This window comes from Phoca vitulina, unplaced genomic scaffold, assembly GCF_004348235.1.
Source record: "Phoca vitulina isolate PV1807 unplaced genomic scaffold, GSC_HSeal_1.0 scaffold49, whole genome shotgun sequence".
Lineage (NCBI taxonomy): Eukaryota > Metazoa > Chordata > Mammalia > Carnivora > Phocidae > Phoca > Phoca vitulina.
Window position 1 is genome coordinate 2,169,431 of NW_022589752.1, and position 25,966 is coordinate 2,195,396.

The 25,966-nt window shown below is 34.3% G+C and overlaps 1 protein-coding gene across 17 annotated transcripts in view; it reads right to left on the reverse strand.

Moving 5' to 3' along the window:
• SOX5 (SRY-box transcription factor 5) overlaps window positions 1-25,966 on the reverse strand; it is a 1,002,891-nt gene that overhangs the window by 342,480 nt on the left and 634,445 nt on the right. For 14 of the 17 annotated variants that reach the window (XM_032432676.1, XM_032432674.1, XM_032432680.1 and 11 more), the window contains one exon: window positions 1,173-1,404. In XM_032432676.1, the coding sequence (XP_032288567.1) occupies window positions 1,173-1,404 (232 nt within the window). Of the gene's footprint in view, window positions 1-1,172; window positions 1,405-21,497; window positions 23,110-25,966 lie in introns of those variants that run through there. The other 3 variants (XM_032432684.1, XM_032432682.1, XM_032432688.1) reach the window with 2 other exon arrangements.

Below are 25,966 nucleotides of genomic sequence, written 5' to 3' on the forward strand. Positions count from 1 at the left end.
TCCATTTCACAGTTATCAGGAGATATCTGATTCTTCTTGTTGATTTAGTTCTACGTACAGTAATGCAATAACATAAATAAGTGAACATATTTCAATACCAAGCACATTTATGATATGTAATAATTTTCTAGAGAAAGCAAAAAAAAAAAAAAAGCATTTCACAGAATCAGAGTCGTCTTCAAAAGAATGAGATGGTATGAGGAAACAGTTCTGTTGGTGTAATCTGGTTCAAATTAATGGCCCTACCATCCTTGAAGTAGAAGAGGAGAAGGTCACAAAACCATGACACGTACCCAAGCAGCCATGTTGAAAAGGCGAGTGTGGCTTTCCTGGCAGCTAAGTTCCCTGCTACCTTGCCAACATGCTGATTCTGTGTATTTAAGTTCCTAAGAAGGACCTAAAAGCCTTACTGGCGACTCTGTGTGTGTGTGTGTGTGTGTGTGTGTGTGTGTGCACACGTGCTTTTAAGCTTCAGCCAAAGATGCTATGTTGCCTTCTTCCCTCTCATCCGTGAAACCACAGTTTCCTGATCTTCTGCAATGACAATGATCCAGACGCCAGGATGAAGGGGCAGATAAATTATCCTGAGTTGCAAATTCTGGAATAGGATGCACCAGATAATTACTGAATTATCAAAACAACAGAATGAATGAGACTGAGTTAGAAAGTATTTCAGTCATATTAAAAAAATATAGTTTCTACGAAATACATTCTCCTGTAATATTCCCAGTACTGTAAAGGAATACTGGAATCCAATCTGGGCAAAGCAAAAAATTGAAAAACATTGATTTATCATGGTGGAGATGTTCAAAGTACATTGTAACTCTATCTAGAAAAACCTTTTATTAGAAATACTGTGACATCTAACTGTCATGCTGACTAACTTTAAATGTGTTACTTGAACATTATTCTTATATGTACATGTGTTTTCTCCTAATTAAATTGTGTCTCAAAAGCAAAATTCATGAAAAACAAAAAAGAAAAAAATAGCATGTCATATACTTCCTACTGGAATCAATTTACTTATAAGGAATTCTAAGATGTTAGGAGTGAATCTTGTGTCTGGCTGTTAAGTAGATGATAATTATAAAGCAAAGGACTGAAGCCAAACTATTAGAAGAGTAGACTGGTCAAAGAGTGAGTGAAGGCACAAGAGACCATGAGAAACCTACCATTGTATTGTGCTGAGAAGTGGGAGTCCTATGGCCACAAGTCTCTTGTGTCAGCAGAGAAACTGGCTGAAATTCCTCAGAGTGAGGCTTGTTGGGAAAACTCACATGCAAGGGAAGGTGAAAGGCTGGGAGCCCGTCACTCTCCTCTTCTTCCACTTTCTGTCTGCTTGTCACCATGGCTACCTCTCCATCTGCTTCCCCATACGGAGAGGCTGGTCGCTTGGAAGACATCCTGGAAGGAACAAAAGAGGAGAAAATAATGAAACCTCCACATAAATCCTTAATGCCGTCATTGTGTGGTTAGGGGCCATTGTAACAGAAATGCCTTTTTGTGCTGGCAGAGAGCAGGAAACCATCCAAATACCACTGCAAAGCGCACACAATCAGAAACAATGGCCAAGCAGGTAGCAACAGAACAGTGCTTGTTTGTTGTGAGAATAATACACTAATATAGCACTCTCTTGTATTCTGGCTTCTTAAACAAGAGAATTCACCTAAGAACACTGCATAATGAAAGACCATTCCATTTTAAAGGGAAGAAAAATACCCATCTAGTTTTACACTTTGATAGACCTTATTGAAGACAGAACATCTATGAATAGCAAATACTGTTGGCAGTTAAAAGAAGGGAAAGAACTAAAATGTCTTTCATCAAAAGATAAACAAAATAAATGAATGACTGCCATTATAACAAATTTGCATTTTATTAAAAGTATGATTATTATGAATTGTAGAAATATTGGTTATAAGGAAACCACAGACTCCATGACCAAAAGTTTGATATTTGCTTAAAGCTTATTAGGAATTGAATAAATTTTGTAATTGCTGTGAATCTTGAAACATTTGGGAATTTTTCTTTCCTCACCTCCCCATTCATTTTTAATATCAAACATGCAAAGTGGTAAAAAAAAAAGTGAAAATATAAAAATATTTCAGTTTTCATTTCCACAATTCTACGAAAGACTTAGATGTGGATTCTCAGACTTATTTGCCCCTTAGAAGACCTAAGTAAGAGGGAAAAATCAAAGGAAGATGTTTTGTTTTGATGAGCTAATGCCTATAAGAAAATGCACTTAGACACTTAAAAATTAAACACTTTTTTTGGTATTTGAGTCTGACTAAGAATACTATCAGAGGTTAAAAATAATTGGCAAATATTCTTCGTTAAATAGAGAGTTCCCTTTCCTTTCACTACAAGTTTCTCATAGAAGCAGTATAGAGTTAAAATTTTTAATTAAAAAAAAAACCCTCTTGTATTTGCAACTTGATCTGACCTTGGGAAAGTTGTTATTTTTGCTCAACAAACAAAGAGTGTTTACAGAATCATCCATTCTTATTCTAGACCAGTGAGAGAGGAGGCAGGAAAGCATTAACGGCCACACCACTTCTTTCATATATATCACTGATTTTTAAATTTGAAATTTACTACTAAAGAGATGCCTCTAATCATTGCCAAATAATACTATTCTTACTGTGAAAAGTTTCAAAAGAACAGTGTTTTCAAGTACTGAAGATACATTATTAAGAAATAATAGCACAGTAGAAAAAAAAATTAGGGCTTTGGAATCAGACAAACATGGATTCAAATACTGATTCTGCTACTTACTAGCTGTGAGACTTAGCTTTAATCTATCTCAATTTACTCATCTTTAAAGGGAGATGTAATATCTACTTGGAATGCTCTTTGAGAATAAACTGTGTACCATATGAAAAATGACTTGTAGAGCATTTAGCACAGAGTAGACACTCAGTAAACAATAGGTGTTGTTTACTTTAAAAGTACAGTGTTACCTAACCCCCCCAAAAAAACCCAAAAAACAAAAACAAAAAAACCCAAAAAACTCCAAGATGAGGAAAGCAGATTACATTCTAAGAGTTAACCTGTAAAATCAACATGAAATAAAAAATGTCCTGATAAGAGAAATGCTCCTTGGTCAGTCATACTTAACAATAAACTGATCGGATGTATTAGCGAGTGCAAAGAAGAAATATGAATAGCAAGAAGTCTTGAGCAGCTGAAGAAGGGAGAAAGAGGAGAAAATGTTGGTGGCTCATCTAAAAGAGAAGTAGACTGGGCCATCACATTTCAGGTATCTTCAGTTTTTCTGATCTCATTACTAAGGTTTACTCCAAGTATACTCTTAAGTATGGAGAAAGGAAGGAAGGGGCTGGAGCTAGAATAGTCCTAGTCTCATTGGCAATACCACATCTATCACCAAATGGAAAAATTAAACTATATGTAATAACTCTACACACTAGCGATATTAACTTCTACTGCTCTGCTTCCATGCTCTCCAAACAAACTTCTGATTGTCATGTAGAGAATGGGCTGACAGAACAGATTTAAAATATTTAAGGTCTTTGTGATTTATCAGAGTAAATCAATAAAAGGACTTTTAATTATTTGTTTTACATGTAGTTTGACTATAAGGAGATTATGCATTTATACATAGCCATAGTATTTATGGTCTGTATAGGCATTATCACTGTTGGTGAAATTAATAAATTGGTATTCAGTGTCTACCTCAGTCTTATGTACAATAAGTCTCTTACTATCCAAAAACTCCAGGCAATTGGCAAAAGCTAGTCTCTGGGTTATTAAAGCAGAAAGCTAGATCAGCTGGCCTTTCCCAAGTTAATGCAGTTCTCCGACCTTCATAGAAAGCATGACTTTTTTGCTGATTTCTACTTTATTAATAGCATTATTAATAATGATTATGAAAACTGAAAGTCCAAAAGTAGATATAAGGTAGAGATGATAAATAGTTAAGACACTGCTACTCTTCTCAAAACATCTAGTCATTTCAATATCTAAATTATCTTTCTATACCACTGGATAAACAGTCTCTTTCTATATATATATTTTCTATGGAGCAAAAGCGTAAGGTCTAAAACATTAAACATGAAGGAGTCGTGATGCCAGAAGGCACCTGATCCTAAACAGTTACATATTTCATGATTATTTCAATTCCATTTTCAGACACTTACAGAATGTTCTTAATGTGCCGGAGTTGAGAATATTTTTATACAACTCAGGTAAAAGAAGTCTTAAAGATTTAAAACCATTTTGCAATAAAAATGCTCATAGTTCAAAAAATAGGCTACTAAATCAAGAAAAAAGGGCAAATACTTAAATTATATAGAGAGCTATCAATCTGCTTGATATTTAGTCTGATTCATAGTATTTCTAAAAATGTTGATAACAAATCACCAATAATGTTAATTCTTGAGTTTTTGTTCATCTACCAAACCGTTTCATTTTGGACAGAAGAAAGTCCCATTCATTAAAAAACAAAAACAAAGTACTTTCAATGCTAAGTTATTATTTATTCTGGTCTCTATTTTATCTGTTTCTGATTTTTTTTTGTTATTTTCTTCCTCTACTATATTTCAGCTAAGTTTCTTCTTTTTCTAGTTCCTTGTGGTATAATGTTAAGTTTGCTAGTTCCTTGTGGTATAATGTTAAGTTCAAACATTATTTGAAATGTTTTCTTAAGACAAGCATTTATAGCATAAATTTCATTCTAACATCAGCTTTTGCTACATCCCATAGGTTTTGGAATATTTTGTTTTCCTTTTCATTTGTTTTGAGACATATTTTGATTTGCATTAAACAATTTCTTACTATTGAAAAGTGTTCTACCATTGGAATTGTACATTTCTATTTTCTGTCGAAGTTTGCTTTACGTATGTTGAAATTCTGTTTTATCCATGGATATTAACAATTGTTGTATCTTCTTAAAAAAACAAATAATATAGGAAGATGTATGATAATTAAAAAAAAAAAGAAGTCACTGCAACTTTCCATATATTGTTTATCTGGGATACGTAGGGTTCCAATTCCTGAACTTGCTTACATGCCATGCTGTGTTGTCTTGAAATAATCTGAGGATCTAGGCTGGAGCATGCTCTTATGTATTCATCCAGAGATGATTTTTGTCATTCCTGTGGTAGGTGCTAGACTTGCCCATGAATAAAACTCAGACTTCATAGAATATGACATGAGACAGACAAATATAATCCAGTGTGAAACTAACCTGTGGAGCTATGATGATATAATAGAATCTTAAACTTGGTTTTGTGTGTGGACAAGAAAATCTTCTTGAAAGAACTGATGTCTAATTTCAGGGCAAAAACACATGTCTAATTTGAACCTTCAAATCATCAACAACCATTTACTGATCACTTACTATGTGCAAGACCCTTCTCTAATGGGAATAAAAACGTGTAATTCAAGTTCTCTTCTTTAAAAAGCTTAAGCACTGGTGGAGGAGACTTGGAGAAATAATAATGAAAGACAGTTCAGGTTGAGGGCCAAATGATTGGCCCTACAGCTGAACACCTGAGGGCTTCATGAGGAGCGGGGGATCCTGGAGTATTTCCGGGAATGGCTGACCAAGTGGATTTTGGGGGGAAAAGAAGGTCAAATGGAAACTGGGATAAATGGAGAGGGAATTTCATGTAGGAAGTGATGATACAAGCAAAGATGCAGAAATAGTCTTAGAAAGTACAATGTAAATTTAAGTTTCAAGCTGACTTAGGAAAAAAGGACATCGAGGAATATGGACTAAACCCTAGCTTGAGTCTATAGCATTCCTGGACTTGCTAAGTTACATGCATGGAATAGATAAGAAACAGCCTCCCTTATAAGGGGCATCTTGTTTTTACATGGAGTCACTTTTCCTTTACTTGTCCTTATAGCAATCTGCACAATCAGGCCACTCTAGTCCACATGTGAAAGTAATTTAAAAACTCCTGGAGTCCTTGACGATTGGCTAAGGGCTCTCTGTGTGCACTGTCATCACTCTGTAAGTAGAATGTCCCCAGTTGTACTCAGACATGTACAGCCAACTTAGGGGTAAGGTAAAGGGTACGAAACTGCAACGTAAACTAAACCATGGATTCTCAAACTTGGTTGCACACTAAAATTATATGGAAAGGTTTAAAAAGTACTGCTGCCTGAGACCCACTGCCAGACATTCTAATGTTATTGGTTCTGGAGTGGAGATGGAGCATCAGAATTTTTTAAAGCTCCCAGATGATTCTAATGCACAGTCAAGGTTGCAAGACATTTGCACTAGTCAGAATAATGCTCCTCACTCAAGATGTCCCAATTGTGATCCCTGAAGCCTGTGAATATGTTTACTTTACAAAGCAAAAGGGACTTTGCAGATGTGATTAAGTTAAGGATCTTGATATGAGGAGATTATTTTGGATATTCTGGGTGGGCCTAAAGTAATCATAAAGGTCCCTATAAAGAGGGGAGGCAGGAGGATCAGAGTCAGAGGGAGAGACTGAACCATACTAGGTAGCTGGCTTTGAAAATGGATGAATTGGGGCCATGAGCCAAGGAATAAAGGTGGCCTCTAGAAGCTAGAAAAGGTGATGAAATAGATTCTCCCTTAGAACCTCTAGAAGGAATGAGCCCTGCCAACACCTTGATTGCAAGACTTCTGACCTCCAGAACTGTCAACGAATAAATTTGTATTGTTTAAACCACTCAACTTGTGCTAATTGTTACAAAAGCAACGGGAAACTAATCCACAGTGTACACATATTTCTTTCACAGTTGGTATTTTCTCAGTCTGAAACCTTCCTAACCCAGATACACCCTTGCCTGTTCCCTACCCTCATTTAGTGCCAACATCATTTCCCAGTGAAGCCTTCCTTGGTTGCTCCTCCTAAACCAGCACCTCCTTGCTCTTCTTAGCACCTTATCCCACCGACTTACTTATTGTCTCTCCTAGTATAAGACCCCAGAGGGCAGATTTTGTTTACAGCTACGTCCCCAGGACTTAGAATCCTTTCTGAAGATGGTTGTTTTTCAACAAATACTTGTTTTGTAAAAGCTACCATCTAAAACCAACTCTCTTACTATTCTAACTATGAGTAGTTGTAAGATCTATTTTACGGGGCAAGCATATTTAGAAAATATCTTAATATTGTCAGAAAAAAAGGAAATTCAGCTCAGTGCTAACAGTATCCTTTTAAATAATTTCTATGTAAAAGAATTGGTAAACCTGGTTAAATTAAGTTTTTAAAATATTAGTGAAAAAATCTTATAGTTATTTTTAAAATGTGTATGTAAAGAACTATAAACATTAAGTAGCTTTATGGAAGACTGCTACATTGTTAATTATTACCAGACCTATTACTGAGGAATCACCTATTTGCTGCTTTAGAATATGTTCTTTGATGCAATTCTAAAAAATGAATGCATATACAAAGTGAAAGGAATTCATATATGGAACAAACATAAAATGGAAGACTTAGAATGGGAATTGCTTTCCTTATGTAATAGTTTCTTTCCTTCTCTAGATATCTTAACCTTTGATTAATTCAGAGATAAAGTCCTAGGAAGCAGTGCCTTCTACTGGTTATTCTTTTGGAATGATGGTATTATTTCTTTTAAGGTTTCCAGTTATGTATAAAAATTTCAAAAAAAAGATCTATAAAGAACAAACTCAAATTCCAACTTCTCTACAAAGCTTTCCCTTGCCATCACAGCTAAAGTGACTTCACCCCACCTCAAACTACATCATCAACTTTTATTATTAGTCCACATGAAAACTGAACATCAGTATAACCTGTGACACTCATTCAATAGTCTTCCTTTCTTTTCTTCTTAGTACATAGTGTCTAAAGCTAGAACACGAACACTTGAAAAGCAGGAATATAATTTTTTAAATTTCTTGAATTTCTCATGGCATGCAGCATGTCTTGCACTTAATAAGATTTCAGTAAGTACAGGTCTATTTGTGACCATTTTACCTGATTTTTCCAAGATTAATGCTAAAGATATGATTGCATGATAAAGTTCTTTCCAACTTGTGCTGTGTTTTTTTTTTCCCCAAATAGTCTAATCCTCTATGCTGAATGAGATACCATTAATTATATGGCAGCACAATTCCTAGCACATGGCACACAGTGTATTTTTCTATGAATAAATACATGAATTGCATGAGTGTCTATTTTGTGCCAGGCAATTTATCTTTACGTTATGGAGGAAACAGGCGACTTAGATACGAAGACCCTTCTGCTTCACCGCTAAGGAAATACAGTTTAGATGGAAATAGAAGTCATATACCCACTCATCCATTCATTTGTTAATGGAAAAACATTTATTGGAAGACTACCATGTGCTTGCAGATAACAATGTAATTAAGAAATCGATAAATAATATTTTAAGGTAAATGACTTTTTATAAATGTGAGTACTATGAGAGACAGACAATAGAGAGATGATGTCTCACTAAAATAATCAGAGAATGCTTCCTACAAATTACGAGAATTCAACAGGGTAATGAAGGATGGGTCAGATGTCAACAGACACAGAGAAGAAGAGAAGATTCCAGACAGGAAAAATGACATTAACAAATTCAAGAAATTTATAGAATGATATGGGATGGTGAGTAGAATGGTTTAGTTAAAGTAGGAGACTCTAGGAGAAGTAAATGCAGATAAGGATGAAAGACGGGCCAGACGGTGATTCTGGTTAAATCCTATCACTTTTATTTTTTTTTAATTTTGTTATTAACATATAATGTATTATTTAATGGCTAAAGCAAAATCTGAAAGTGAAACCGAAGGCAGAAGGGAGCTGGTGATAGTTTGTGAGCCACAGAGTAACACCATCAAAAAAACTGTATTTTAGAAAGAAAAACCCTCAGAAATTAGTAACTGATAGAAGGTTGAGGGTGGGGACCAGAAGAGGAGAATGAGTGAGGGCAGTAATTCAAAGATAAAGAGATTACTGGACTGTATAATTAAGAGAACAATACTGCTAATAAGAAAAATATAAAAATTAGAAAGAAAGGCCAATTTGGAGGAAAATATGAAATTCAGTTTTAGAAATAAATCTTTGTTGATTGTGAGATTTTAAAAAAGAAATAAGTTATCAGAATATACAGAACTCTTGCGGAAGTAACTAAGGCAGTATGTTCTTTGAAACACAGGTATAGAGTTAACCAATAATTGTAATTATTTCTCATTGACTTCTTCCACAATGCTCTGAGTCCATATATTTATTCTTCTTGTTTTATAAAATAGGAAACTGAGTCATGGTTAAATATCTTTTGTTACACTATTTGGTCTTTGCACTATAATAGGCAGCAGCTCAAGCCCAGAATTGTCTCTCCAAGGGAAAAACTGGAAAAAAATAGAGCAAGGGGGAGGAAATCTTGCAGTCCATCTTACTTTGGGGGAGCAGTGTATAAAAAGGATTAGCAAAAAAGAGAAGTCAAAGTAATAAGCGAAGCAGCGTAATTATTCTTGAAACAATTCTACAAAAATAAACACTCTGGATATGAACTTTTTAAAATTCTGGACCATGACATTTAACTTATAACTTCCACTAATTGCTCTCCTAAATACTTGTTTTTAATATTTACTCCTCATGTTAAATTTTAAGCATAGCAGAATGCATTTTTAAAACGATACAAAATATTTGAAGGGATGCATCTTAAGGGAACAATAAATATGGGGTATTAAAAAGTAAAATAAAAATTGTCAGTCCTTCATATCCACAGATCATACTACTTTTCTAGAATTTATGAGCCTCAAGGTTTTCTAGTAAAAAGACTATTTGTACAAGACATTTACATTTACTTGTCTGGTCTCTTTTGTAATTGAGGTTGTTATGAGAAAGCTAATTAAGATTAGGAATTAAACTCTACTGTTTATCAAAGATATTTTCACAGTAGAATGTTACTTATCTAATAAGGGAAATCAACATAGATATTTAGCATGAATAGACAGGTTTTGATCCAAATGAGTGGAACAACCAACACTTCTGTGTGATTTATAAACATAGAATTACACAAAATTAGCATACCGTTTTATTAAAGAAAAAATAGTTTTGTTACTCTTATCTATGAATTTCAATTATTATTATTCATATTTTATGGTTTATTTGTTCTTCTTCCCTCTTACATGTTTTGAACATCTTCATTTTCCTTCTAAGAGTCAGCTTTGTGTTTACTTTGTGAACATTCCATGTAAATTTTATAACCAAGTCTGTCCTATATAATACTCAGAAGCCTTTTAAGTTGAAATTTTATGTGTGGTAAACATGCAGTATTTCAAACTTGTATAATTTTTTTCTCTTATCTATAAATCCTCTTTGCCATCAGTTTCTGATACAGAACATGCCAATCTCTATACTTCTCTACCCTTTGCTTCCCACATACAAAGACCTCATTCATTATATTGTTATTTAGAAGCATGAACAAGTTCATCAGGTCCTGGCATAAACTATAAATGGAAGTAGAAACACAAATTTCATAGAAATATAAAAATGGACAACACAGTAATAAATAAGACTAGACTCCCCTTGTAATCCTTAGTATACATTTCACCGGAGTAGAAATTTATTTCTACTAGTATTTATAAACAAAACTTACCATAACATTGAAATCTAAAAACAAAAGTAATTTTTGAGCTATAGCTACTTAACAATAAATTCATTACTGTTCTGAAATATAATTTGATTTTACAGAAAAATTTTTAATATAAGATATAAAAGTTGAAACTGTATTTAAAACTGTGTTAATTTAAAATGTTACAGTCACCAAGAAGGTTCAAAATGACCTTTACCAAGGCCATTCCCTGTATTTACCTTGTCCTATGTTTAGTTTCTGAGATGTTCTCTGCATTGAGATCAAGTAGTTCATTATACTATCCCTTCTTTCTGATAAGAATAGCACCACTTTTAACTTCTTTAACACCTTTTTGCCCTTCTTTTTCCTGGCATCTCTGACTTTACTAAATAGCTTTCTCCAGCCTTGTCCAGCCCACCAAAGAGTCAGAGATGGAGGGAAGAATAAGAACAAGCAAAAAATGAGGAGGTACAGGGTTCTTTGCTAAAGGGGTGGAAAATAAAAATTTTTAAAAAATCAGAAGTTAAAGAGAGAGAAGACTTAGAAATAGAATTTAATTCTTTTTAGTACCTGAAAGGAATCACTGTCTCTTAATGAGTTGGACACAGGATATTTCAAAAGTGCTTGAATTAAGGTGCCTAAAGTAAGCAATAAAAGTAAAAGTCCATTTGTTTTTGTTTTCTAAACGAGAGACACAGATAACCAAAGGTAAGGATTTAGAAACAGTTTATGATAACAAAATTCCATCCTACATTGATTCAGAACTCAAAATTCGATTCTTTTTCTCCTTTCTTCTCTTACTATTTCAATAATAATTGCAAATCACTGAAAATTCACTCTAAAATTAGACTATGTGTCACTGGATGAAGACTCTCAGAAAATTTCCTAAATAAAAAGATTGCTTTATTATGAGTAACCTAATAGCTGGGCTCCAGAGCCGAAATTTATCCAAACAAATGATTCTGCCAGCTAAAACTTCTCATCTTTATGTTTTATTGTGTTATTTTAACATTAATCCACACTTACTAAGTGCCTAAAACAAGAGTATTCCTGATAAATAAAAAGGTAGAAAGGGTATTAAATTTAATTAAACTGTACTGTAGTCATTCCATAATATCCTAATAGTTAGAAAAGTTAGTGTTCATTCTAAGTCTGACAAGCCTGAAGGAAAACTGGTTGCAAGAACATTTATGATTCCTAAATACAAAGTCACTCTAATAAAGAGAAGAGCTAGCAAACGTTTTTATAGAATTCTGTATTTTTTTGAAAAAATTACTGAAACTTTTCTCATGATTTATAACATAAGAATATAGCATTAAGCACTTTCCACTTAAAAAAAAAATCCTAACTTTATTTAACTTGTTTAATAATTATTATAATTTTATTTCCTTGACTCCAAAATAGAAACACTTTAGTCTGAGTTATTAACCACTTGATCACAGAATATTTTTAATTGTCAAATACACTAAATTTCAACCAAAGCTACCTGAAGAAAACATAAAAAAATGATTAAGATTTTTAAATGTTGAAGAGAAATTTCTTTTAAGTTGTAGGTAAAATGACCAATTACAGAAGTTTGGAAGAAAACAATACAAAACCATAAATGGCAATTTGTTGTGAATTATAGAATTCGCGTATCGCAATACGTTTGTCATTAATCAGAAACAAACAGAAAAAGAGCATTCAGCCTTCAGCCATCTACAGGTTAAAAGTGTCAAAGTCCTTTTGTTCTGATTATTTATAAATTACTTTGAATAATCTAGCATTAGGATTTGTGGTTCTAAAACTTGTTATTACAGCTAGAAAGGGTATACTTTTTGAGGAAATAAAAAGCTTTTTCCATTTGAGTATGGGTTTTGCCTTTCTGACAGCTCCAAGTCCACAGGATGTGGAGGGATGATTTAAATTTTACATCAAAATTGTGACTGCACTAGACTTTTTTCCCCCCTTCTCAAGGGAGGCATTGTTCTTGCCTTTCCATAACCAGGCGTGACAGCGCCAGACTGGAGTCATACGGCTGGTCTCTGAGTCAGCGTGAAAGTGCTCACCTCCTGAGTCTCCCCAGATGCTCGGCTCCTTGTGAGGCTGAAAGCTGAGCACTGAGTAGCCACATACTCCATTCCTGGGACAGATAGAGACTTGGAGGAAAAAAATCTAGGGATTAGCAAAAACTATCTCTTCCAGTACCTGCTATAAAACTCTTTTATTAAGAGTTTAATAAAAAGTAACAATTTAAAAAAAAAAACTGCATTTAATATGAGTACCACTTTCCTGAACCAAAAGTTGGGACAAATTGTTGAACAAGGTGTTGTGTACTTCTGAGTTAAAGAAATAAAGAAAGTCTAAAAAATCAGAAGCCTTTTAGATTTTTCTGAGACACATGGTTGCCACATGTATAAATTTCAGGTTATAGACAGCTGGATAGAATAGTGAAAGAATATTGTATGAAGTGCATATCTGTTCTCCAGATCTCTAAAGAAGTATCTTTGAAAATTGTCTGTAGAGTCCCTGCAAAGGGACCATCTTTTCTGCTATCAGAATAATTGGTAATGAAACAGGGATTAATTCTATTTCTATTGAATGAACCTTTCAGGGAAGTTTGAGAAGTGTTTGTGTCTTGTGTATATGTGCAACTGTGTGTGTGTGCGTGTGTGTGTGTTTGCACACGTGCATGGGAGAGAGAGAGAGACAGAGAGAGAGAGAAAGAGGCAGAGGCAGGGAGACAGAGAGGAAGAAGAGGGGGTGGGAGGAGAAGACTTTACTGTCTAATAATATGTTAATGGAAATTAATAGTCTTTCTTTTCTTATAGAACCTCTCTATTAAATGGACAGCATCATCTTAATCATAATCATATGCTAACAACTTTCATTTACTGTCTAATTGAAAACGACTGGTTGAAAGTTTTATGTATTTTGAAGAAAAAAATTAAAAAGTAGAAGCAAACTTCTCCCAAACTGTTAGCCCATAAAAAGTAAAAGAAAAAAAAAAAAACAAGGGAAATGTAATTCCTACTATTACTACTACAATGAGTAGCACTAATCTCTTAGTTATTGCTTTCGAAAATAAAGCCAGTCAATTTTTTTCATGTTGTTCTCATGAGGATTTGAGTGTCTATGTATGTTCACATGTGCACATATATGTGGGCATGTTTGTAATAACCTATAAAAATAGTTCACCATAATCACAGTGAAAGAAAACAGATTTCCACTTATGAACACCACTAGTCAGGTGAGGTGCATATGCAAAAACAACAACAAAAAAACAGTTTTAAGTAGGAAAGAATATTTATTTAGGCTTAATGATATTAATGCCTCTGTAAAATATCATATCACTTATTTTAATGACTTGGTCATTTTGACTCTCCCAGGAGACTCTCCCTATGGCAGAACTGCAAATAGGATATAACATTTTATTTTCCAAAATAATATTCTTAAGTACTTATTTTGATCCTCCTTCTCTCCCTCCCTATCTCCTTATCTGAGCTTCCTCCTAAAGTGCCCACCCCCCACTCCCACTCTCTTTCTCCCCTCTCACATTAATGGCTAAGTCTAAATAAATAGCAAATTGTTCCATAATCAAAAGTGACTTATTCTTAGCATGGTGTATGTCTTGAAATAAAATCTGTGGCATGTTTAATTTATTTAGGATCTAATAATGATGACAAAAATAATTAAGTAACCAATCTAGTTTTAATTTCTTTTGTTTTCAAAGGTTATTGTGAAATCAAGCAAGTTAAGCCTTCAAAAGCAAACCTCTGGAGAATAGTGCGTGTGTGTGTGTGTGTGTGTGTGTGTGTGTGTGTGTTTTTCCCCCAGCAGAAATGAGAAAGGAGGCTCACTGCTAAAAGGAATACTGACCGTCAGTGTCAGATTTGTTGAGAATGACTGTCTAAGTAGTCCAACGAGGAAAAATATTATGACCCTTACCCTCTTTGGAATCCAGATAACCCTGACAAGGAAAAGTTTATGCACTGCTAAATTGGGGCCAATTTAGGGGACTCTTTAGTTCCATGCCCCATACAGATTTGGTTACAGCTTATTCCTACAACAGCTGTTGAAAAATGAACGAAGTAGAAAATATTTATGTTATATTCAAAATAGACAGCAAAGAAGATATATACAGTGCAAAAATCTTTCCTAGGACAACAGCTTCTGATGTGAGGGACAGGCATACTAGGCACAGGCAAATTTTCTGAACCTCCTGACAAAATGAAGAATATGCCATTATAATCATGAAAAGTCCAAAAGTAAGGGTTCAGTGCCAAGGACGATGAGCATCTATCAACCCAAACTCCAAAACAGCAGGATGCAGCTATGGTTGATGTTATAAGAATGCTGAGCCTCTTCTCGGTTCCTTTCATGCCAAAGCTTCTTTGCTTGGATGAATATGACTTAAATCCATAAGCTTTCTTATTTTTCTAGCTTGACCTCTAAACTCATTTTATGTCTGAACTGTTTATCTTCTTCCCCCATTAATCTTTCTGGTTTTAGCACGTTCCCTGCTAAACTTTAAAAGCATGGTTCATACTGCCACTGTGGATGAATTAGGAATGTTAGGTCTTTTCTATAAATGGGTATGAACTACTCAGTAGGAACCTAAAGGCTACCCGTTTCTTGCCCCTGAAATAAAAATTGAAAGGATATGGCATATACTGTACAGAAGAAAATCATCAAACTCTTATAAAGGTAGGATAAGTATGAAGACATAAAAAGATCTCACTACAAGGTTTACATTAGATTTCACACAGGTCTAACAGTAATGTCACTATCAAATTTCCATTAAAAAATTTAAAGTCTGTCATATAGATAAACTTTCTGAAATAAATAGCTTTCCCTATTTATTTTCTCTTTCCAATCAGCTTTATGGCTAAGGACTTACAACACAGATGTTCTTTAAAATACTATGTCACTATCATAGAAATGTCTAATTTCAGATTGTAATTTTAGTCAGTAATATAGCTGAGTTCTTTCCTATTCTGTTTATTAAAATATAGTTGATAAGAAATTTCACTGATTAACACAATCCATTTACCTATATTACCATAAGATCTGTCAGTACAAAAACCAAAAAATTTAAAGGTGTTCACTTTACAAATCCATAAAAGAAAAAGTAACCAAACAAAAACATCAAAACTTTAAAGTTGGAATCTTGCACTTCAATAGTGTTTACCATTTACCATTTTATAGGTACTCTGCCGTATTTTCTGCTGTTCTGTAGTATTTCCCTTGAAGCTTAACAAAGGCCCAGCTGTATAAACCAGTTCTGTCAAAGAACATAGTTAAGGGATGGATAAAACAGGGAGGGGTGTCTTACTGGCTGACCACTGTCTGAGCTTATGAGGATAAAGGAGCCTTGGTGGAGAAAAGTAATCATCCATTGCTTTTTTTTTTTTTTAACCTCATTACCACATGCTAAAACATTTTTTTTTCCACTACCCAAACACCCTATTCCAATCCCCCATGACTGAAAGATCTTTGTGTTCCAAAGGGGACAGATCTCTCCCCCACATCCTTTTCCCTCCTTTTCTTGTTTTTGTTTGTTTGTTTTGTTTTGTTGTTTGTTTGTTATGCTGATTTTATGTTTATGGAGGCATGATCATTTAAAGACTTCCTAAAATACTGGCTTCCTCTCCATTAAACCATCTACACACAGTTCCCTGAAAACATTTTTAATGGCTAAATAAACTTACTTGTTTTGTCTTCCTTTTTACCAAAACACTATCAACAGCTTTCCATCGCGAGATCTTTATTTCTGCTAAGGACTCTAGAAAATGATCTATTCCTTGAAAAGACAGTAAAGCATCTATAATTGAGGTAGGATGCGTGTTGAAACCCAGCATGTATCTTAACATTTTAAAGAATGTTTCCATAAAATCCTTACTTCAAAGAGGGTTGGCTAGACGCACACTCAAGTGTGTGTAGCAACGTGAGATAGGGTCCTGAATCAGCCCGAAGGAAAGTTTAGAGTGAGCTAATTAATCCTCTCAAAACCTAGCTCTTGTGTGTCCAAGAACACCAAACCAGGGGGGAAGATTTTCCAGAGATTTAAATATGCATTTCCTATTTTCAAGTTTGTCATTCCTACATACTCTGCTGACATTATTTATAAAGGACTGAAGCCAAATCCCACTCAAAGAGAGCTACCGTAACTGCACTGGTTAAAGAGTCAGCGGAACACATTAAATGCCCCAGGAAATCCCTGGGCAAGTGCCACCAGAACTTATATGGAGACAACATATCAACTCTAGAGTAAGTTCTATTTCAGGGTGTCCTCTGAGGTTGGGACAAATATTTGAATGTTATTAAATCCTCTATTTATCCAAAGCCTGCTGCAGCTGCACAGCAAGCCTTCTTCATACTGCCCTGTCAGTGACCTACAGGGATTATCCTTTTTCAGATGGGGTAAAATAGGATTCTTTCACCAATCTGTATGCTCTTCTATTCAATGTGAAATGTCCATTTATAATACAAAATGTATTTTCTTTAGACTGAACTATGTTGCTTTCAGAGCCTACATCTTCCCGCATCCATGGCTGGTACAGGTACTAGAGCAATAGTCCTTCATCCTCCACCTTGCTGCATGTACTAGTCTAGTTTCAGAAATAATCGATTCATTTTCTTCTACTAAATATTTGGTTCTTATGAAACCATCTGAACATATCAGAGTTTATCAAACCAACGCCTGCCTATGTCATATTCAAATTATCATTCAGAAGAAATGGAACGCAGAGACAAAAATACCCCATGGCAAAAGGGAGCAATGTTTAAAAATTCACTTTTTTACCATCATGAACTTCTCACCATATCTTTCATTAAAATACTTACTAAACTGTCCAGATATATTTGCAGATAATCTATCCAAGTTCTACAAAACCCACCAAAACATTATTTCCAAAAAGAAAACTAAACCACTAAAGATAGCACCATTCTGTGATGTCTTAAGAAAACTAATACTAAGTAAAATGATTATTATATATAGACCAAATGTTCTCAATACCAATACACTTTCCAAAGAGAATATTTTAATTATACTATAACATATCTTCATGTTTACAAATTTTTACTTACATGAGTAGCAGAATCTTAAATCTGCTCAAACGTGTCCTGTCTTATGTTTTTCTTCCACCTCTTTGCATTCTTGTTATTTTCAATGACTTACTAATCAAAGCTTATAATGATTCAAATATCTATAGAAATACTTTCAAGATATTACATGCCTCTTGTTATTTACATCTCCTTGCAAAAAGCAGTAAGAACAGTAGTATTGTGGGAGGCATCTGAAGATATTTTCTAGGACATATTTTTTTTCACTTTGGTTTCAGAGAAGTATGAATGACTCTCATTAATTGTGCATTGATATGTGCCAATCACTGAGCTAGATGCTTTGCATGTATTATTTTTTGTCATCATGACAACTCTCTATTGGACTACAGACTTAAATGTAAGAGCTAAAATCATAAACTTTTGAAAGGGAAACGAGTAAATCTTCATGACCTTGGGTTGGCAATGGTTTCCTAGATTTGACACCAAAAGCAAAAGTGATGAAAGAAAAAAAAACCCAGATAAATCGAATTCCTCAAAATTAAAAACTTTTGTGCTGGACATAATACTTTCAAGAAAGTGAAAAAAAAACTAAAAGTGGGTGAAAATACTTGCAAATCATATATTTAATAGGGGACTTGCATCCAGAATACATAAAGACTTCTAACAACTCATGCATGTATATAGACATACATACTTATAAAAATTTATATATAATTTATAAAGAACTATGATATAATTCCTATCATAAAAGACAACAATCCATTTTTTAAAAGGGCAAAAGATCTGAATAGACATTTCTTCAAAGAAGATGGTACAAATCACCCATAAGCACTTAAGAAAATATTCACCATCATTAGTGATTAGGGAAATGCAAACCAAAACCACAATATGATACTCCTTCTCATCCACTAGAATGGCTAAAATAAAAAAGGTCAGACAATAACAGGATTGGAGAGGATGTGGAGACACTAGAACCATCATCAATTGCCAGTAGGAAGGTAAAATAGTGCTGCTGCTTTGGAAAAGTTTCTAAATAGTTAAACACAAAGTTATCATAGGGCCCAGCAATTCTCCCTTCCAGGTATACATCTAAGAGAAATGAAAGCATATGTCCACAGAAAAACTTGTACATAAATATGCATTGCAGTGTTATTCGTAATAGCCAAGAGAGTGGAAGCAACCCAAAAATCTACCAGTTGATGAACGGAAAAACAAACCATGCCATACCCATGCAACACAGTATTATTTGGTTTAAAAAGGGGAAGAATGAAGGGGGGAATTCGGAGGGGGAGATGAACCATGAGAGACTGTGGACTCTGAGAAACAAACTGAGGGTTCTAGAGGGGAGGGGGTTGGGGGGATAGGTTAGCCTGGTGATGGGTATTAAAAAGGGCATGTACTGCAAGGAGCACTGGGTGTTATACGCAAACAATGAATCATGGAACACTACATCCAAAACTAATGATGTATTGTATGGTGATTAACATAACATAATAAAAAAAATTTTAAAAAAATGAATGCTGGTACATGCTGCAACATGGGTGAACCTAAGTGAAGGAAGCCAGTCACAAATGACACACAATATACGATTCCATGGGTACAAAATGTCAAGAATAGATGAATCTATATGTACAGCAGGTCAGTGGTCGCCTAGGACGGGGGGTGTGGTGGGGACGGAAGAGAATGAGGAGGGACTGCTAATGGGCACAAGATGGCTTTTAGAGTGAGGAAAATATTCTAAAATTAAATTGTGCTGATACTTGCACAACTCTGTGAATATACCAAATATCAGTGAATTATATACTAAATAGGCTTGGTATAATAATCTCAATAAAGCCATTTTTTAAAACTACAAAGTAGACATTATTGCCTCCATTTTATCTATAGAAACTGGCTCAGAGCTGTTACATAATTTGATAAAAGTCTCACTGAACTAGAATTTGGAGCCAGACCTGACCCAAATATCATCACATTTTCATTATAGAACATCTTTTTTTATGAAGGAACTTAAATATATGCTTTAAAACTGATTTTTTTCTCCAAAAAGTTAGAAGTATATTTATCATTTCTGTTGCTCTTATTTGGATACAAGCTTTTATGGAACATTGCGGTTAGACCTACATTAAGTAAATGTCTTTTTTCTTCTTCTGACATTTTTTTCATTAGTTTTTTTTTTTTTTTTAAGCATGCTCTGTGCATCATCACCTTTTTGGAAGCACGATAAGCAAATATTTAATGATTGTTCTAAAAGAAAATCACTCTATTCTCTCTCTCTCTCTCATTCTCGCTCTCTCAAAAAAAAAAATAAATAAATCTTTAAAAAAGAGGAAAAAAGAAAACCACTGTACAGAATCACAATTCATTCCTAAGGTACCTAGGGCACATGATGTTCTGTTCTCCCATATCTTCTCATTGGTAGGTTATCAATTTTTACATTGATTCTTACTATTTCGTCATTTAAATGTTTAGAAAAGATATGTGTTATCATACTGCCATCATAGTTCAATCTGGAGGAGTTTAATGCAGTATATCAATCCTGTGAACACAGGTAAAGTTTTAGGAAGGTAACCTAACCTCCAGTTTATCTGAAAAAACTTCTAAAGGATTCACAATCTTTGTAAGTAATTTGCAGGATAATCTCCAAAATAATTATCACTAGGTGTTAATATGTGTTTTTTTCCATCTTCAGGGCTCAAGATTAATCCATTTCCTATGAAATCAACTATTGCTGGTGCTAGCTATATAATCAAGTCTTTAAAAAAATTATAGAGGGGAAGCAGAATGGATAAACTGACAGTATTTTAACATCTCCTTTTTCTTAGTAGTTTGTTTACAAATACATTTCCACGATTATGAAAGTAGAGCATGATCCTCAATTATTACTATTCCATGATATATATGTATATATATATATATATTTTAAAGATTTTATTTATTTACTTGACAGAGAGAGAGAGATAGCGAGAGCAGGAACACAAGCAGGGGGAGTGGGAGAGGGAGAAGCAGGCTTCCCGCGGAGCAGGGATCCCAATGCGGGGCTCGGTCCCCCGACCCTGGGATCATGACCTGAGCCGAAGGCAGACGCTTAACGACTGAGCCACCCAGGCACCCCTATTCCATGATATATTTTAAGATTTGTTCCACTTATGATAGTAGTTTGAATTGATTTAGGTCAATTCAGCACAGGCTTAGTTAAATCGACATTGATTTGCCTGGACAAGTAGCTTTAAACCTATTTAGAACTCAGAGTTTCCTTGAGGTGTATCAGAAGCAAGTGTTTCAATTGTCAGTTCTTTAAAAATGACTTAGGCTCTACAATGGTGGAGAACAAAGAAATGAATCAGAGGGAAGAGGCACAGATATTTGGGTAATAACAGTAAGAACTATGAGCTATGTAAATGCAAGCACTAAAGCACAAGCAGCTTATTGATTCCAAAGGACGCAGATATTTTAACAATCAATTACTATTATCATTACTAATTAAGGAATTGTTTCTAAAATCTGTGTAGTAGTTCACAGTGATTCATTTTTATCTTAGTATAAATTAAGCACAACTTTTGTACTGCAGTAAGTAATCTCCTTGAAAGTCCTAGATTTAAATACAGAAACCTCACATCCTGGTCTTTATCTCCGTTACTGAAACCCATCTAACAGACTTTTAAATCCAGAAGAGACTTTTTAACCAAAATTGAAGTGAATTTACTCACTTTGGATTTTGAACCTCATGAGTTCTCGGTGAGCTACTGACTTTGGATTGTAAACTCTTTGAACCACAAACAATTTTACTCATTTTTCAATCTCATGCACGATCCAGCACAGAGCATAACAAACCAAACTGGAGGCACGAGGGTAACATTTCAGAGCATGTGCCCTGGTTAGACAAACCTGGGCTGAGTCTTACTTACGCTATTTCCTAGGTCTGTGACTTTGACCATGTTACTTAACCTCTCTGAGTCTCCGTTTTCTTACTAGAGGAAATATAAATATTACATTATTTGTACATTTTGAGGGAAGTAAATGAGTACCAATAAAAGCATGCAGCTCTGTACCAAACACATTATATGTACTTAATAAATGTTATCTATTCTTACTGTTGTTATTTGGAATTCAATTGAATTGAACTGAATCTAATTTAAACCACTCAAGTGTAAAGCATAGTTAAGGTTAGGATATGACACAATCTAATTAGCTATGAGAAGCCATCTGTGTTTAATATATTTGGACCTATGAAAAGGAGCCAAGAGTTATTTTAATATTTCTATACAGCCAAAATTTTTATTTTTGAATAAAAAAATAAGATTTAGAACTCACTGCACAAGGCTCAGATTTCTGAATCTTGCTGGAAAAGTGAGTAATCAAGTTCTACTATGTGGCATTGCAGCATCTGGGACCTTCAAATAATTTTAATTTCAATTTAAGTTAAAAGAAATCACTATTGAGTGACACCGAGAGTGATGCTAGCAGTCTTCCTACTACCGGCATACTAAAATTTCATCCCATTGCTAGAAACTCAGAATATGGTTTTTGCTGTATGACATTTATTGCCAAACAACTTTTATAAAATATGTTCCTTCCACCTGCTTCTTGAGGGTGAGCTGAATCCCCTTAGGATAAAGGAGAGTAGGATATGTTTTGTAAGATTCAGTCACTGTAAAAGTTTCATTAGAAATTGCTATTCACACAAACAATTTCCCCATTCTATGTGTAGGACTTAAGACTTCCAGACAAAGAAATGGGTTTGTATAGATAAAGAACTCAGGCGCGTTGTATCACCAGACTTGCTGCTCTTGGCATCGTAAGGAACTCACAGTCTGGTTTAGATTGATATCTAGCATTTTTTACAGCCATCTGATTGAGAACCCTGAAGATAAACCCCAAAAGGTTAATTTTTAAAAAATCAAGCCATCACAAGAGTGAAAGGAAAAAAACAGAAGTTCTTTTTCAGTCTATGCAACTATTTAGCTACTGAAAGTTGATTAACACTATTCTTTCCCTATACGTTATCATCCATAATTTTAACTATATCCATTCCCCCAAACGACCCTGTAGTTCACCTAAAAACATTTTGTATTTCTAATAAAATGTTTTAAAACAAACACGCCAAGAGAAAACAATTGAGTTAGAATGCTCTTTCAATCACTTGGCAAAAGAAAATCAGTCGAAAATGTGCAGTTCCAGGTAGATTTCTGCTGGCTACCACCAAAAAGCAGACTGAAATAATAGCCACTTCAAAATGGAGTGATGTCAAGATAGTTTAAACACCACCAATTACTTGCCATATGGACTATATCCCCTCAGTTCATGGAGTATTTAGAAACTATTCAGAATTAATAAGCACTGCTGTCACAGTGCCGTCAAGAAATGTAAACCCTTATTCATATTTTGGAGGAACTGTGGGTAAATATAAGAAACACTAAAGAACTATAATCTAAGGGGAAACATATTTAAATTACATTGTCTGTTGAACCTCAATGTTAGCAACGTTGTTTTAATTGCGAACACTGGGTAAAACAGGTTTTATAAAAAAAAAATAATAATAACCAAGGTAACCTTCTTGATTCTTGAAAACCCACAGAGCATGATCAAGGAATGCTTTATTAGAATTCCCACTTCAGTGTTAACATGGGCCTCATTCCAGGAGCCACCACTAAAGTTCAGGTCTTAAACATTTTTACCAACTTGTGTATTAATTTCTGCCTCTGTGGAATTTCTATTAGGGAATTTTGAATATCTAAAAAATGTGTTAACTTCTAACATTTTATACATGGATTTGTGTGTGTGTGTGTGTGTGCGCGCGTGCTTTGTATGGCACACCCAGATCACTATATAGATCAAAGAAAATTGCTGAAAGGTAACCTTCTGCTATGTCCTTTTATTTTTTTTTTCAGATTTATTTTAGGAGACAAAACCAGAACCAGAACTATTCACTCATTTAATATTTATTGAGTGTCTACTATGTGCCAGAGTGCCCTATACTGAGAAAGCTAGCACATAAACAAATACTTACAAAGCTATAGAATATACAAAAGATTTACAGATAGTGACAAGAAAATAAGAGTTAAAAGCAGACATTAAGAGAAGCTACATTTAGGCTCAGTGTTAAAAAGAACCTTCTAACTGTCAGAGCCACCAAAAAAAGAATTGTCTCTTGAGATAATGAGATTCACAACACTTTAAGTCCAAACAGAAGACAGATCATGTATCAGAAATACTATAGAGAAGATTCACACATATCTCTAAAAGTTTGGACTAGTTGACCATTATGGTTCTTTCCAATGCTGGTATTTTATTCTTCTCATAAAGAATGGGTATGATTTTCTAATACTATTATGGTATATATTATGGTAAGCACCAGAATTTAATGGGTCTAAGATGAGAGTACAAAAATGTTGGAAAACGGAAATTATAATAGTATAAATAAGAAGTTCCATGAGAACCAATCAATTGGACATCTATTAACTGTGGATAACCCCTCATGATATGGTAATTGATAATGTGAATATTTCATAAATTATACAGATTATACAGTATACTTTCCTTCATTTAAAGATAATATTACAAAAACTGATAATAACATAAATGAGTTATATTCTAAGACTGGTGGTAGATCCAAAATGATTAATCTTTCATTATTCTTCTTTTAAGCCATTCCCATGCATTTATGTTTAATATAAATATAGGCAGACATATGAACATACTATATGCATATTTTATGCCTACTAACAACACAACTCTATTATTTTCCTTGACTTTCTGTTTTTCCATTTCCTAATGAATTTTTAGGTTCTTTTATCTAGAACTTTTTTTCTTACTCAAAGTATTTCAAAGCATATGGTTCCTAGAGATTTCTAATTTGGGGTAACACAGGCATGCAATTTTAACATCCTCTCTTTCCTCTAAGTGTCATGTAACCTTCTACTACAATGAAAGGACTAATACTAAGTCTTAAATTATCAATTATAATACCAAAGGCCAGTCATCATCAAAATTTTAGGATTAACCAAACACTCAAATAAAAATTTCTCCTGTAACTCATCTCAGGTAATGAATCCAACTCTTCGCTGACTATATTTCTAGGTGTAAAGGTATCGTATATACTAAGCTTCTGCTATCTTTGATCATATCTTTCAAATATTTTGTTTATATTTCAGGAATTTACATATATATATATATATATGTATATATACAAAGAGAACAATGCTCCCTAAATCATCCTTTTTAATATTTTGTCTAAAAGAGTCATTCTAAAAAAATTTTTTTCAAATAAAAATCAGGATACACTGCAGAAAGTCACAAGAATCCAGAGACAGAAAGGCGCTGGCCAGGTAATGCCAGTGACTAGAGAAGGTGGCTGTGCAGGTGGCCTGACTGTGTGGGGGTCCCGTGGACAGGCTCACGGAGAAGCCTGCAGAACAGATGCTCCGGCTACAGGCTGCTGTGAGCTTGCTCGGGCTCAAGGTCTTCAGGTGGGAATGCTGGCCCAATGTGACCAAAACATACAATTATAAGGGGGAAAAAAACCCAACTTGGATTTTTATGGGAAATGTCCAAAATTTTAATGTCAGTAAAACCAAAAGAAAAGCAACAAAAACCAAGAGCCAGTCTATCAATTTGTGACCTTTGGTTTAAGGTGAATGTAAGAGTGAACAGAATGTTCGATATGATAACTGTTGCAGACTATCTCAGTATTGGTTGTCACTTTTGCTATAGTTCTTTTATTTAAATATGAAATTAATGAATATAGCTAATACTTTTGTAGCCTCTAATAAACCACTAAGTGAAATATATCTCTATATCCGCCTGCATACCTTTTGACCTATCTACCTATCTGATCTTCACAGTGTCGCAAGTCATCACTATCCCTGTCCCTATTTGTGGCTGAGGAAGCCAAGGAAGGGAGGTAGAGTGGATTGCTCAAAGTCACACAGGTGATAGGTAGCAAGGGAGGCTTCAATCCTGAGCCTTTAGCTCCAGAATCCACTACATTGTTTCGATTGCAAATACCTAGGTGGTGCACTAAATACAGAAACTATCTTTTACAGGAAACAAACGTACCAAAAAATGACTTATGTTCTGGCAAATATATTTTTGCCACTTATGAATGAATAAGAAAGTTGGGACAATAGAATTTAGATTCCAAAATGCTGAAAACTTTGGATGATTTGGATGGTTCATCATTATATTTGACACTAAAATTGTCCCAGAAATTCCTGTACACATGATTAGTAGACTATTCTAAATCTGATCTATTGTCTGCCGTCCTGTTGCCAAATATCAGCAGTCATTTAATCAACACTCCGTTTGCCTAAAAGTCTATTCACTTATGGCATATTCTCTTCTCTGAAATAGTTTCTCTCGTCTCTGTTCAAGAAAA